The sequence below is a fragment of the Tachysurus fulvidraco genome, chromosome 24 (assembly GCF_022655615.1).
Source record: "Tachysurus fulvidraco isolate hzauxx_2018 chromosome 24, HZAU_PFXX_2.0, whole genome shotgun sequence".
NCBI lineage: Eukaryota > Metazoa > Chordata > Actinopteri > Siluriformes > Bagridae > Tachysurus > Tachysurus fulvidraco.
The window spans coordinates 5,273,868-5,289,009 of NC_062541.1; the positions used below are offsets into that span (position 1 = coordinate 5,273,868).

At 36.3% G+C, this 15,142-nt stretch overlaps 1 protein-coding gene across 2 annotated transcripts in view; it reads right to left on the bottom strand.

Annotated features, from left to right (window-relative positions):
• Positions 1-14,514, bottom strand: part of icam5 (intercellular adhesion molecule 5) — a 29,089-nt gene extending 14,575 nt beyond the window's left edge. The window contains exons 1-6 of one of the 2 annotated variants that reach the window (XM_047807794.1): positions 14,233-14,511; positions 12,448-12,523; positions 9,338-9,589; positions 8,922-9,260; positions 8,044-8,298; positions 7,559-7,866 (exon numbers count right to left, since the gene is read on the bottom strand). In XM_047807794.1, the coding sequence (XP_047663750.1) occupies positions 7,748-7,866; positions 8,044-8,298; positions 8,922-9,260; positions 9,338-9,589; positions 12,448-12,523; positions 14,233-14,256 (1,065 nt within the window). In that variant the 5' untranslated portion in view covers positions 14,257-14,511 and the 3' untranslated portion in view covers positions 7,559-7,747. Of the gene's footprint in view, positions 1-7,558; positions 7,867-8,043; positions 8,299-8,921; positions 9,261-9,337; positions 9,590-12,447; positions 12,524-14,232 lie in introns of those variants that run through there. The other variant, XM_047807795.1, reaches the window with a different exon arrangement.
• Between the last annotated feature and the right edge of the window lie 628 nt (positions 14,515-15,142).

Sequence of the window (15,142 nt, forward strand, 5' to 3'; positions counted from 1 at the left end):
TCACTCAGCTTTTAATTCCCAGGTTTTCTCTCCTGCATACAACAACTTTTGCATTTATATGAATGCAGCATGACGCTTGCTGGAAGAAGACAGGAAGGTGTAGAGCCTCTCTACCAAATTTAAAAAATGCACAAAATGGGGGCTTGATTTAGCAGTCTCCACTAACACTAAGTTTAAACAGTGTGCATGGCAGTGCACAAAGAGGGCTTTTTCATTTTGCCTCTGAATTCTAGCCAGCAGCCCTTTGTAACAAGCACTCAAGTTGGCTGCACCGTCGTAACCTTGGCCCCGGATATTTTCAGAATTCAACCCATTTTCTGAAAGAAGGGACATTACCACTTCCTCAAAGGTTTTGGCCAGTGGTTGATTTAAGCTGACACATTTGGATGAAGCGCTCCTTTGTTTGCATGTCATGGACGAACCGGACAACAAAGAATACTTGCTCGGAGTGTGACACATCTGTAGTTTCATCCAGAAGAATTGAAAATATCTTGGCCTCGTTAATCTCTTTCAGAATGACATTTCTCACTTGTGTTCCAAGAGATCATATCAGGTCATTTTGGGTCCTGTTGGATAAAAGTGTCACCTGTGCCTTCTTTTGTGATTGAGTGATCTGTAAACGCTCAAGATGCATTCTGAAGACACTGTCATATTCTGCTAAGAGGTGCACAAGCTCAAGGAAGTTTCCTCTTTTAGAACTGGTGCTGCTTTCGTCATGTCCCCTAAATGCCAGCCCTTGTCTTGCCAAATATACTGTGATGTCTATTAAGCAAAACAGAATTTCTCTGTTCTTCTGTCTTTTTTTTTTTCATTTTGTAACCCACATTCTGCAGCCTGCGCTTTAAAAGCTTCAACTAAAGGCCCTTTTCTATAGTTGGCCCACCTCACCATACTGATCATATGAGCTTCAGTGGCTGAATGCTCATGGATCTTTTCAACAGCCTTCCTCCAGTTGATAACTCCATTTGTTCTCCATGCAGTCCTGACTTTAAAATTCTTCTTCAGAGACAACAACTGAAGCAGTACATGGCATCTTTTTCCAGAGAATACTCCAGCCATTTGTTACTAGCATACCACTGGCTCCACCGTCCTTGTGGATTTTTTGGAAAGCCAGCTACTGGCTGACATGGCCCAAGAGAGCAGCAGAACTGTATGTAGTCGCTATTAACCTGTATTTTAAGCTGATCAGCATGAGCTGGGTCTGTTGGAAACTGTAAGGCCAACAAAGATTGGTTAATGACCTGTTCACTTGTACCCTGAATATGGTATTCAATATCTGCTCCTGCAGCTCCTTCCTCTGTTATCTCTCTATCCTTTTCTTGACTCATCTCTTCTTGTACCTCCCTTTCCATCTCTTCCTCTTCCTCACTGAGCCTAATGTCTCCTTGGATTTCCTCACTTTCTTCCTCATTGGCTCTAACATCTCCTTCATCTTTCTCACTTGTCTCAACTGCTTTCCCTTGAATCTCTTCAATACTTTCCTTATCTGAACTGCAGCTCTCAATGAAAAACAAATGGCCATATAATGAATGGAATTAATGGGGACTCCATTTTGGTCCCCACTGGCTTTCAATATATGGACAAAACACATCTTGCAAATATTCAACAGAAGAAAGTCGTACAGAAGTGAAACATAGATGATTAAATGAGAGAATAATCAATTTGGGTGATTTATTCATTTAACAAAAATGTCTAAAGTATTGTTTAGACTGTAATATAAGTAATAGCTTACTAGCTTAAAAAACAAACAAACAAACATACAGTACCTTCATCTTTACTCTCTCTCCTCAGCCAACTTGTCAGAGGGATGCTACCTTTAGCTGTATCAGAGAGTTCCTTCTGTTTTTTTCTATCGATCCTTTCTTTCCTTGGCATTCTATTAAATTTGTTGATAGACATAGAATACAAATAGACATTTGTATTACATGGATGAAGCGTTAGCTATCATTAAATCAAAGATATAAATGTGTTTTACGTTAGAGTTGGACGTGGAATTATATTTAATTTCACTAAATGCATTTCCTCGAGTTAATGACATGAGCACATTCTAAACTATGCTAGCGCCTATTAATGGGCTTGGATAAAAAAAAAAAAAGACATGTCAATGTCAGAAACATGGCAGCAATCGAGTAATACTTATATTATAAATAATCATAAGTCTCGTGCTACCGCATTCATTAAGTTTAAAACAACATTATGGTAGGATAAATGTCCATTTTCCACGTTTCCTGTCTTCTGCTCTTGTTTTGAAGACTCGCGGCTAAGATGCGGGATACCTCTGCGTAAATACGTCCGCCTAAATTTTTATTTTTTGTGTTAATTATACAATGTAATTATTGTTACTGGCAAATGGTATAGAAGTGTATTGTTATTTATAATAATACTACTAATAAGTGAGGGGCACTTTACACTTTTAGACAAAAGGGGCAGGGGCTTGAGCCCCCCCACACCTGTGCACGCGCACTGTGTGAATTTACTATGAAATAAGAAAATAATCTTATATAAAGAAATTAATTTGCATTCATTAAATACATTTATACATTCACCTTCTTGCCAGTAGTTATTCGTGATCTCCATTGTCACACTTTAATAAACACAAGATTTCACAATTCTTTAAAGCACAATTTATTCACATCTAATATCATTAAAATACTTTTGAAGTTTTGTTGTTATACAAAAGGCTGTCATTTGATTTAACTCAAGCGAATGCGTTATTATATATCTGTGCTTTTATGAGACATTGAGATGTGTCATTTATTGAGTTTGTATCCACATTTGTACAAACACATACATATACAAATACATACAGTGGTGTGAAAAAGTGTCCTGATTTTTTATTTTTTTATTTTTTTAAATATTAGTCAAAGACAACACAAGTAAACACAACATGTAGTTTTTAAATGAAGTTTTTTTTTTTTTACTAAGGGAAAACTAGACATCTGGACCTAAAAACAGATTAAGGATAGACCTTGTCTCAAAAGTATAAAGTATGAACGATTTAAAAAAGATCATGTTATTAAGCGGTGCACAAAAGGCTTTTCTTGCATTCCTATATTTCTCAACGTATTACTACTATCCAATAAATATATATATATGACAAAATATATGCCATGAAATGTTACACTGAATCGTATATTTGCCCAATGATGAGTGAGATTTAAGTTATAAATATAGGCTTCACAACAAAACCATATATATCCACCTTATTGGGCGAAATCAAAAAAGTGTTATCATGGGCGTAAATTTCATTTAACAGTAGGGGGGACAAAAATTTCTCATGAGCAATTTTTGAAGGGGACACAAATACAGTCAAATTGTACTTATAAAGACATGACCCCACAGTGAAAAACTTTTTAATGCTTTTATCATTATTATTGTAACATGGAGACGCGTCATTGTGGTTATTTTATTGTCATTGTGGTTAGTTTTTCTCAGGTTCAAATTTTCCTTTGCAGAAAGGATAAGCAGAAAGGATAAAAACAAAGAAAGAAAGCGAAGAAAGGCTTACGATAAGGCAAGCAGTAGGACGTGTTAATATAGGATCAGCTTTACAGCACTGGAGAGAACTGAAGGAGCGGGAAGGTGGCTGCATATTCACAGATTGGAGTTTCACGAGGAAATAACTCCTGAGCTAAACGCAGTTACTACACAAATAACACCTCTTTTCTATTGTAGTAATGTAGAGGCAGCTACAACCATGTTTTGTGTAGTAACAGCGTTTAGCTCAGGAGTTATTGACTCGGGAAACTCCAATCTGTGAATATGCGGCCAACTTTACTTAAGGCATTGGTTTTGCTTTGTTACACAGAACTAATATATGCCGTCCTTTGAATGATTATGCTTTTGTGTAATTATTCCTTGTTTGTTTATCTGCAATTGTATTTTTCTTCTCTTATTCTATGACAAAGACACATTTCTTTCCATTAGTTGCCTGGGTTGCTTATGTATGTGTGGGTGGAGCTATCAATACAGGGGTGGGACACATTTGGGATAGGGGCGTGTTTGATATTTGGTGATGTCAAACGTCGACATTGGCTTTCAAAAATCGGAGACCCTGCCTTTAAAACTTTGAATCAGATAACGGAGCAGTCACATGGGTATGTGTGAAACAAAGATTCGGACGTCATTGGTCACGTGATTTTTCCCCAAAGGAATCAAGCTGACGATGAGTGAGCGCTTGGCTGCTGATCCACAATTTCGGCGCCAGTGGTTTAAAAGAGGGCGGGGCGCATGCGCATTTCGTGGAATCGATTCATCTTCCCTCGCTTAGTAATGCCTGTGAACGTGATGACGTATTTTTGACAGTTGTTTCACAGACCGTTTTCGTGTGTGAAAAAGAGGTGAAAACAAGCCTTTTGTGTGTAAACTGTCATATTCGTACATTTTGGAGTTGTATTTGAACAAACAGACAAAAACGCGTATCTGTAAACTGTCGTGGCAGTAATTTTTGGGATCCAACTCCGCAAAATTAAAATTTACACACAAATGCTTTGAATTACGTACGATTATTATTGACAGTGTTTTTATTCCATATAAAACTAGCAGAAGTGGGAGGGGTAACTCACTTTACGCACCACAGTAACCTCCTTGTCGTCATGTGCGTATGACGTCGCTTCCTGTTATCACGTTCGCAAACAGACAACATGGCGCCTCCATGCTTGAAAAACGCGCCAAAAACTTTTAAACAGTAAATGACGGAATTTTACCCATATTAGACTTAGATATTCCCAGACTTAGATTAGATATTCTTACTTAGATATTCCCAGACTTAGACTTAGATATTCCCAGAATATCTAAGTCTACTAAAGGTGGTAGAGCATTTTCTTATTTAGCTCCCAAACTTTGGAATAGTCTTCCTGATAGTGTTCGGGGCTCAGACACACTTTCCCAGTTTAAACGTAGATTAAAAACTCATCTCTTTAGTCAGGCGTACACATAATACATCCCATAATATCATGCACCAGTACATCAGACCTGCACATTTTTATGAACAAATCCCTCTCCTCTGCTTCTCTCTTTGTACCCATCCCGAGGCATCCAGACATTGTACCAGCTCCCAAAGTCCTCTGTGGGACGTAGCCTTTGGACGTCCACTGAGCCGAGGCCGACTCTAAGAATCCTGAGACATCTCCAGTTAGACTCTGTGATACTCAGGATATCTGAAGTACATGATCCTTACACCAATACAACATTTATCTGACTGTATATTCCAATCACACCCCCATTGTCACCCATATGAGGATGGGTCCCCCCTTGAGTCCGGTTCCTCTCACGGCTTCTTCCTTTACCAATTTAAGGGAGTTTTTCCTTGCCACTGCTGCCTGAGTCACCTCAGACTTGCTCACAGGGGGATAAATACATACAGATTGTGAAATATATATATAATAATAATCTTGAATTTTTTATTCTGTCAATTATTTTTCTTTTATTATTCGTTATTTCCTTTATCATTCCTTATGTTTACCTTCTGCTCTATGTTTATGTTCTGTAAAGCTGCTTTGAGACAATGTCTATTGTAAAAAGCGCTATACAAATAAACTTGATTTGAATTGAAGTTTTGTTGTTATACAAAAGGCTGTCATTTGATTTAACTCAAGCGAATGCGTTATTATATATCTGTGCTTTTATTAGACATTGAGATGTCATTTCTTGAGTTTGTATCCACATTTGTACAAATACATACAGTGGTGTGAAAAAGTGTCCTGATTTTTAATATTTTTTTGCATGTTTGTCACAATTTAATGTTTCAGATCATCAAACAAATTTAAATATTAGTCAAATATATCACAAGTAAACACATGTAGTTTTTAAATGAAGGTTTTTTTTTACTAAGGGAAAACTAGACATCTGGACCTAAAAACAGATTAAGGATAGACCCTGTCTCAAAAGTAATAAGTGTGAACGATTTAAAAAAGATCATGTTATTAAGCAGTGCATAAAAAGCTTTTCTTGCATTCCTATATTTTTCAACATATTACTACTATCCACTAAATATATATATATGACAAAATATACACCATGAAAACCATATATATCCACCTTATTGGGAAAAATCAAATGAAAGTGTTATCACATTTCAGAACGCGATCTTTTTGTAACAGGCTCCATTGACAACTCGCAACAATAAACTCTTCTAAACTCGCTATACTGTAATAGATTCCATGTAACGCAATACTCCAATATGACACACGAGGGCACGCCGCCGCTTGTCACGCACGATTTTAAAGGTAGGGTCTCTGATTTTTGAGAAATGCTTCAGAAAACTGAGTTGGGCCGAATAATATTAAAAATCAAAACAAATGTGTAGCCAATGAGCAGAAAGGGGCGGGTCTTGTCAATATGCGGCGGATAAAGTGTTCAGTGCGCATGTGTGACATTAGCAGAAAGCGGTTTTAACATTGACATGGAGGATAAAAACAAAGAAAGAAAGAGAAGAAAGGCTTACGATAAGGACAAGAAGTAGGACGTGTTAATATAGGATCAGCTTTCCAGTGCTGGAGAGAACTGAAGGAGCAGGAAGTTGGCCACATATTCACAGATTGGAGTTTTCCGTGTCAATAACTCCTGAGCTAAACGCTGTTTTGCTTTGTTACGCAGAACTAATATATGCCGTTCTTTGCATGATTATGCTTGTGTGTTGTTTTTCCTTGTTTGTTTGTCTGCAATCGTATTGTTCTTCCCTTCAGCTATGATAAAGACACATTTCTTTCCATTATTTGCCTTGGTTGCGTGGGACCCATTTGGGTTAGGGGCGTGTTTGTTTTGGTGATTTCAAATGTCGACATTGGCTTTCAAAAATCGGAGACCCTGCCTTTAAACCTGATATTGATAATGAAGCAGTCACGTGGGTATGTGTGAAACAAAGCTTCGAACGTCATTGGTCACGTGATTTTGCCAGAACGAATCACGCTTCGATACAATGCTTCAAAGAAAATCGGTTAATTTTTTTGACACATGCCTCGGAACTTCGGTGTCACTGGTAACATCCAGTGCTGTATAAAGTACTAGAAAGCAAAACTTGAGTAAAAGTACAAGTATCGTACTAGAAAAAGACTTTGGTAGAAGTGAAAGTTACCTTTTCGAATATTACTCAAGTAAAAGTCTTAAAGTATCTGGACCACTGTTCTTAAGTAACAAAAGTAATTTTCTGATATTTAATGTACTTAAGTATTTGAAGTAAAAGTAAAAAGTAACATTTCTGTGATTTTCTTCAGGCATGAGAGGCACCTCATCCGGTAGGAAGAATCTTTCATTCCAATGTACAGAAACATTCTTGCAAATATGGCCACGGGTGTATAACGTTATCTTCTTCACCCTGTTCACCGAGTTCACCGCTATAGTCGGGGTGGTCGTCTATGATAACGGGAGGTCCTCCAGTAGGTGCTTCCTCTGGCAACATTACGCTGAAATAAAGCGTGCGGAGCGTAATGCAATCTAGGAGCAGTGATTCGCCAAACCTCCCTTATTGCAGTCGCACACATTTCTTCCAATTTTATTTTGTAGTAATGAGTAACGAAGATGCTTAGTGGTAATATTTCGGAGCAAAAGTATACATTTTATCTAGGAAATGTAGTGGAGTAAAAGTGAAAGTTGACAAATTTAAATAGCGAAGTAAAGAACAGATACATGAAATTTCTACTTATGTACAGTAACGAAGTATTTGTACTCCGTTACATTACAACACCGGTAACATCACAACTTTTCCATCATTCTACTTCAATAGTGACATAGAGATATCACCATTAGTCTATATGGTGTAACTGTGAGATTGTTTGCGCGTGACAAAAGTGTAAATTCCATATGCAATAAGGATTAAAATCAGTAATAGAACCCCAACACAGATTATTATTGTCCGCATGTTGCTTTCTGTAAAGAAAATAGAAAAAAGACAAGACTCACGTTAGTCAGTAAATGCTACATAACACATTGTCTTTAACAAAGTACATTTTTAAAAAATAAATTTAATTAGTTAAACTAAATCATTTGCCTGTGTTGATGGCATTGTATTTTCTAGCCTACATTTACACTTGACATCAGACTTACCTTCTACTGTCAGTGAGACTGTCCTTGTTTTGCTCCCAAGTTCATTAGAAGCAGTGCACAAATATTCACCAGCATCAGCAGACTTGGCTTTAGAAAGGTTTAGAATTGCCTGCCGCCTCCCAGTGGCCTTAGTTTGGTTTTGAAAGCTCCAGCTCACTTGAGGCTCTGGATTTCCTTCTGCAGTGCAGCTCAGAGACAAGTCATTGCCTGCTTTCACCACTTCTGAGGGTGTGACTGGCTGAATTTCTGGACCATCTATGGACAAAGTTTGAGACTAAAACATCATGTCACAAATACTGAGCCAAAAGTGCAACTTTTATTTTGTTCATGAAATCAAACAAATATGTTTTAGTCTTATACACATAATTCTGTGTTAAAAATTTGTTTTACAGAAGCACTGATCAAGCTGCTGTATTATAATGATTAATACTCGATATACTGACATGCTGTTTTAAAATACTTAAAGTAGTTCTCTAGAAGCCGTTCCCTGGTTGTAAAGCAATCCATGTTCAAATTCAACTGCATGTTTCTACTGAAGTTCTATTGATTAGTCTCCTTTCCTGGTTTTCAGAACTTTTTAAAACCAACTTAAACACATTGTTGGGGGTCTAATGGTTTTTACCATATATGACATTAAAGTTAATAAACAAACATTTTTGTCCTGTGCTTACTTAAATTGCCTGCCTAAATTTACCATGCACCACTTCTCATATTTTATCTACGATTTCTGTAATAAACCAATGTGACAAAATTCAATGTGAGAAGAACATTTCTAGAATTTTCCTATATTTCTAGACTGAAAAGATTAAATTACCTGGAAAAATGCAATATTAATATATGTAGATACGTAGAGCCTACAGACTCTATGAAACACTCACAGTACACTATAATGTTGAGAGGATCTGATGTCTTTATAGGAGGAGGTTGAGGCCCTTCTGGCCCTAGTTCCAGCTTTGCCTCACATCTGTACTGAACTCCATCATCTTCTTTGCTGGTCGAGATGCTGAGTTCAGTAGAACGGTTTACTGGTGTTTTGGAGGAAGTGTTATTAAATTGTACACTTTTCACTAGCTGTCCTGGCTGTCCTTTGTACCAGTTGACAGTGAGGAGATTAACAGGAGCAACATTCTGAACATCACACTCGAGATTGTACTGTTTGCCCTCAATCAATGGCCCTGTGTGATTCATGGTGCTGATCAACACCTGCTCTGGACGTTCTGTGGAGAAAGAGCAGACGTTTTTCTATATATCATATATAAGACATCTCAAACTGAGCAGGTAACATACGACTCACTGTAAACAGTAACTAGGAGCTTGGATTGGCACTGCTCGTGTGCATTGATGTAGCATATTGGCTGTGTTTCCCAGTGTTTCAGACTCTCTACCCTCCAGATAAGGAACTGGACGTCTCTTGTTAGATCCACTGCTCCACTCAATGCCTCCCAACCCATTCCTTCATGGGTGACGGTTGTGGAACAGTTAGCTGTGGCAGAAGCACCAAACTCCACCACTAGTTTAGCAGGCTGAATTGTAATGGGACAATCATCTGCAAAACAAATTACTCTATTTAAAAATTTGTCATTTAATTTTGAAAACAATTTTAAAATTTTTTAAAAACTTCAAAAAGTTATAGAAATAAGGTTTCTCGTATAGTTGTAAGTCTAACCTGCACCTGGTTTTGTTAAGATTTACATTTACACCTACGACATTTGGCAGATGCCCAAGCACCATGCCATTATGCTTTGAAGCATCCGCCATCAAGAAATACATTAATACTGGTTCGATAGTTCACAGACTAGAGGTACAATGAGTAAAACTCTGTCAGGAGGAAATATAGCACATTTCTTTGCACTTGTGTGGGATTTAGGCAGGGTGCGATAAAGTGGCCCTAGACGTGACTGAGTGTGATGCATGATTCCCTTTAATTGACTCATTACAATGTGTATTCCTGCCTCAAATGTGAGACCCTGACACGGATGAACAAATAGCAGGATGCCTAAGCACAATGGCCCAAAATGACTGTCCACTGCATTAAATGTCACAATAAATATATTCCTTTTCTGCCACACAGATAAACAGTATTTGTTTTAGGACATAGTTACTGTGAAATATACTTTTAAATAAATAACCACACTTTAAAAAATCCAACTCGCAAAAAGTTTAAATAACTATTTTTTATTAGTTAACTGGACAAAAAAACTAAAAAACTTGACTTAACAAGTGGGAATAAGTTGGTTCAAAAATTGTTTAAACAACTTAATTTTAACTGTTGATTTGATATACATGTGCAACTTTACAAGCACACAAGTTGGTTTGGTGGTTGGCACATGCGTGCTGTATATGTGGACGGTTGAGCTCAGGTGGAATGATAGCGCTATTTTGATGGTCAGTTTTCAGAGATCACGAAAAACTTCATCGCTTAAAGTAAGTATCTTTTTTCTGTGTGTTTTGAAACTAAAGTTAAGTAATGTAATGTCACTGGGCAAGCTTATTTTAAAGCGAGTTTTTATGAAAGATCTAATCAAGGAGAAAATATGTCTCAATCCCGGTTTTATATCTTGCAAAAATCTTTTCAAATCTGTGCTATATTCAACACAGTTATTGTAACGTATGTGCGATTTGTCACATAGACTTAACTCAGGATGTAATCGTGTTGTTTATTACATAAACAACACCAACTTCTGAAGTTGTACCGAGCAAGACAGGGGGCTTTTAGAAAAGAGTTGGAAGATCTTAACAGGCTTGATCAACAGGTAACATTAATGACAACCATGTGTAACCTCTAAACTGTACAATTTATCAGCGCCCCTTTGTGTTTGCAGGTTGGAAAATTATTGTCCATTGTTCAAGTGAACATGGGCTGATGAAACAAAATGCTGAATTAGACACTGCTAACCCATTGCTTCAAAGATCTTTTTATCAATAATTTTTGTGTTACCCATTTTTCAGACCTCAAATATTGTGAATCATCGAAAGCAAGCAGTTCTGGAACGTCTCCCTTTGTTTCTCCCTGAAGATCCTTCTGCACTTTTCAGAAAATGTCTGGTGAGTATGTTTCATTAATTCTTCTGCAGATATAGTCTGACAACGTACTGGCACATAACCTTAGACAGAAGACGTCTTTTCAACGTGTTTGTGGCTCATTGGGAAACACTGTCTCCTCGCATCAAGAAGGTCTCTTGTTCGTGTCCCAGCTAAGCCAAAAAGTCTTTCCTTCAGATCTGGTGTCCCTCACAATGCAAAAAATGTGTGAATTACAGATTACTACGTTGTCTAAAGGTGTGAACGTGTATTTTACTGCATGTGAATGGATCTGTGGCTGTTGGTGAAAAACTGAGATCAGCTGATTAAGGATGTATTTGTTTTCATTAGAACACATCTCCAGCAGACAGACAGACCAGAGGGATAAAAATGGCATTGCCGATATTTTCAAACTTTTCTGTTGTTTTGGAGGAGGCAATTGTTCTGAAGGACATTTCAGACCTTCCATCTGCTGTGTCATACCTGTTTGGCCTTGTCTTTGCCTTGGATTTTGAATACCCCAAAGAACTCAAATATACTTTTGAGGCAATTGAGAAGGTGTTTCTGGAAATGGGCACTCACTGCTCTGCGAGAGTACAGTCCTTTAAAACAAAACTCTTGCTGTGAAAGTTAAAATCGTGTCAGAGTCTTTGAAAATCTTTGAAGTTGATCTTAATGTTAAAATGTTTAATGTCATAATTATTTTATAGGTTTTTTTGGTGTTATGCACGCTATGCACAGTTTTTTTGCTCCGCAAGGGTACTATTGCTGAGAATTGTTAGACATGTTAAAAGGTTAAAGGTGATACATTTATCTTTAGTTTTTATGTTTTTAATTATTATTATTGATTTTGCCATTTTTCCAGGGTTTCTTTATTTTTATTATATTGACTGTCATTTATATTTATTTTTTTTTATTGTTTTTTCTGTTATGAAGTATGACTTTTGACCTTGTTTGTATTTCTTTGAAAGTTCAGAAAAATAAACAAAACTTGAAGCATGCATTTAGTTTTTATTGTATAACACTGTGTAAATGCAAACTAGAACATAACATCTTTGTCTAATGAACTCAGAAAAAAGTTCACATAACACAATTTATTGAGTTGTGTCAAAAATGAATTAAGTCTATTTAACTAACAAAACTGAGTTAGCTGAACAAAAAGAGACCTTTGACTTTACTCAGTGATTTTAGTTGAGTGAACAACTTTTTTAAAAGTTGAGTAAACTGTGCAGCAAGTTGCCTTGAAATTTTAAGTTGTCAACTTTTTAATTTTTACAGTGCACGATTCAACATTCTACAATATACAGCTATCATTTCACAAGAAAAAGAAATACACACAATGATCTGCTGCAATCGTGTAGAGATGGAAGCATGGCAACTTACCACCATTTAGGAGTGCGAGAAGGACCATGCCGGGTAGCTGAGTAAGGTACAGCATGGTCCAATTGAACTTGAAGATCTACAGGTGACAAAAATGAAAATTATTTACGATGACAATGATGATAATCGGGGCGGTTCTAGACCTTTTTTAGGGTGGCTCCAGACCCCTTGTCTGTGATCTGAGACACCCTAAAACTAAAAGTATAATTTTTACTTTCATAAATAAACAATAAAAATGACTTTAAAATGCAGGACATGTCGACGAAGGGAAAGAAAATGATTTATCAGTTTGATCCAAGAGCGATTTTTTTTTTACTTAAAAGTGCGTCATGAGCTGTTTGCTTTATTTGAATGGATAAGCTCAGGCACGCCCAGTCAGAGCTGGAGGCGTTAATCTACTGTATAACATTAATCGGCGGAAACATAAAGCAGTGAAATTTCACTATTCTTATTACCAGAGTTGATAGCACAAACAAAATATTAATGCAAACAATCCATTCGATAATAAATAAAAATAAAATTTATTGATTTGGTCTTTGTCTTGTGAATATTTTTGTATTATTGATGAATGCACACATACATGAACTGATTTGATTCAAGACTGGCATCATTACATCATGCATAAAATTCTGGTGTCCACTTTTGCCATTTTAAATAAAACCATAACTCTTGGCTTACTATATAGTAATGTAATATATAATATAAAACTCTTCTTGTTTTAAATTCTCACTGAGGGCTAAAACCCCCTAAAGATGAAATTCTAGAACCACCCCTAATGATAATGATGATGATGATTTAAAAAAAGGCTGTGTATACAGCAGTAGGTCCACATGTAGTAAACTGAAACTGTTCTGTCCGCATCAGGTTTAAGCCTGCACTGAGCAAAAAAGGCAAGTGACAGCAGGAAATAATGTTATGTAATCTGTTATGAGGAATCTGTTTCTAAAGAAAAATGGGCGTTGTGTTCTCTGAAATTAAAAATCTATTTTAACTTTGGTGCGTTTGATAGGTATGAAGTGTTATAATACATATTTTAAAACAAGCTGGAGATATATATTTAAATTTACAACCATACTGATTCATGACTTCAGCATTAGTATTCATTAGCGTAGTGTTTGGGGTTGTTTTGAAACAAATCACACATACATACAGCACAAAAACACTAATACTAATTATACTCATGACAGCAAAATAGAAAATATATGTAAATATATATAACAGTATCAGTATTGGGCAAAGTAATAATGCAAACATTCTCATTTTGGGGCAATATTTCAACAACTAGATTTATGACTAACTGCAATAATGATGGCTCTGATGAATGTTTATTTCTGAGTACTACACATGGAGACAAACAGAGAGCGAGGACGAGAGACGATCAACAACATAACCAATGAAAAGTTCATGATGACACAATTAATACTGTTTACACCTGAAACACAAGACAGAACGAGCAGAACAGACTTATTGTCAGTACAGACCAGTTTAACAAACATGTAAGAGCCCCAGGCGGATCACCAGCTCTTACAGTTAGAGCCGTTTATAACACGACACAAGGGGAATGTTAACGGTGTCGCATCCTATAGGTTCAGTTCAACAACACGAAGTCTTAATTAAACACCTCATTCAACTAAAACACCTAATTTCAGTAAAATATCTGTTCACCATGGAGACAGAAAGCGTTTGAGAGAAAACAGAGAAACTTTTTTTTTCGCCCCAAAGATGCCTCTTGGTTTATGGAGAGAAAATAAAGCATAAAGACCCTATGATGTGTTAGTTTTAACTCACCCACAGGTCGGTTCCCCAGTCCATGGTGTCGGTTCCTTATCGGCTCCAAACTGCTGTTCGGTTTAAAACTTACACTAAATTAACGAATGTCAACAAAAGAGCAAAAAGAAAACTAAAAAACAGTTAATCCTTCTTGTTTTTGTCGTTTGACGTCATACATGATCAACTAGCACCCTAAAACCCAGCTTTAAGAAACGAGCGACTTTTTCGTTGTCCAAGAAATTTTCGTTGCAAAAAAAACCTAAAATGGATCAACTTACTTTCGTTATCCACATCGCTCCCAAATCACAGATTCTTAAAGGAGACGTACCGCATTTATACGGCTGCGTCCCAAATGGATATAACTCAGACCCGTAGTAAACGACGTAGTGTGGAGACCGTATTGCGTCACACGCGATGTATATTCTAACTACGTAGGGAGTGATGAGTCATTTGGGTTGCGACCCATAGACGGCAGGCCTGAGATAAGGGATGCTGCACGAGGCGTGTATACAGTTAGTGGGTCTCAGACTTGTTGCAGTGATGAAGAAGTGAGGACAAAAATGATCTAACTTTCATTCATACAAAACTACAAAAAATGCACAAAAATGTACCAATATTAGACTTTAAGTTGACAGAAATTGTAAAACTATATATATATATATATATATATATATATATATATATATATATATATATATATATATATATATATATATAGTTTATTTATATATATATTATAATTTATAAATGTATATATATACATACACACACATACACACACCTATACTGTGAAATAAAATAATCTTATATAAAGTTATTGATTTCCATTTATTAAATACATTTATACATATACTTATTTATATATACTGTATTATAATTTATAAATGTATAAATGATTTATATATGACTATATATATATATATATGAT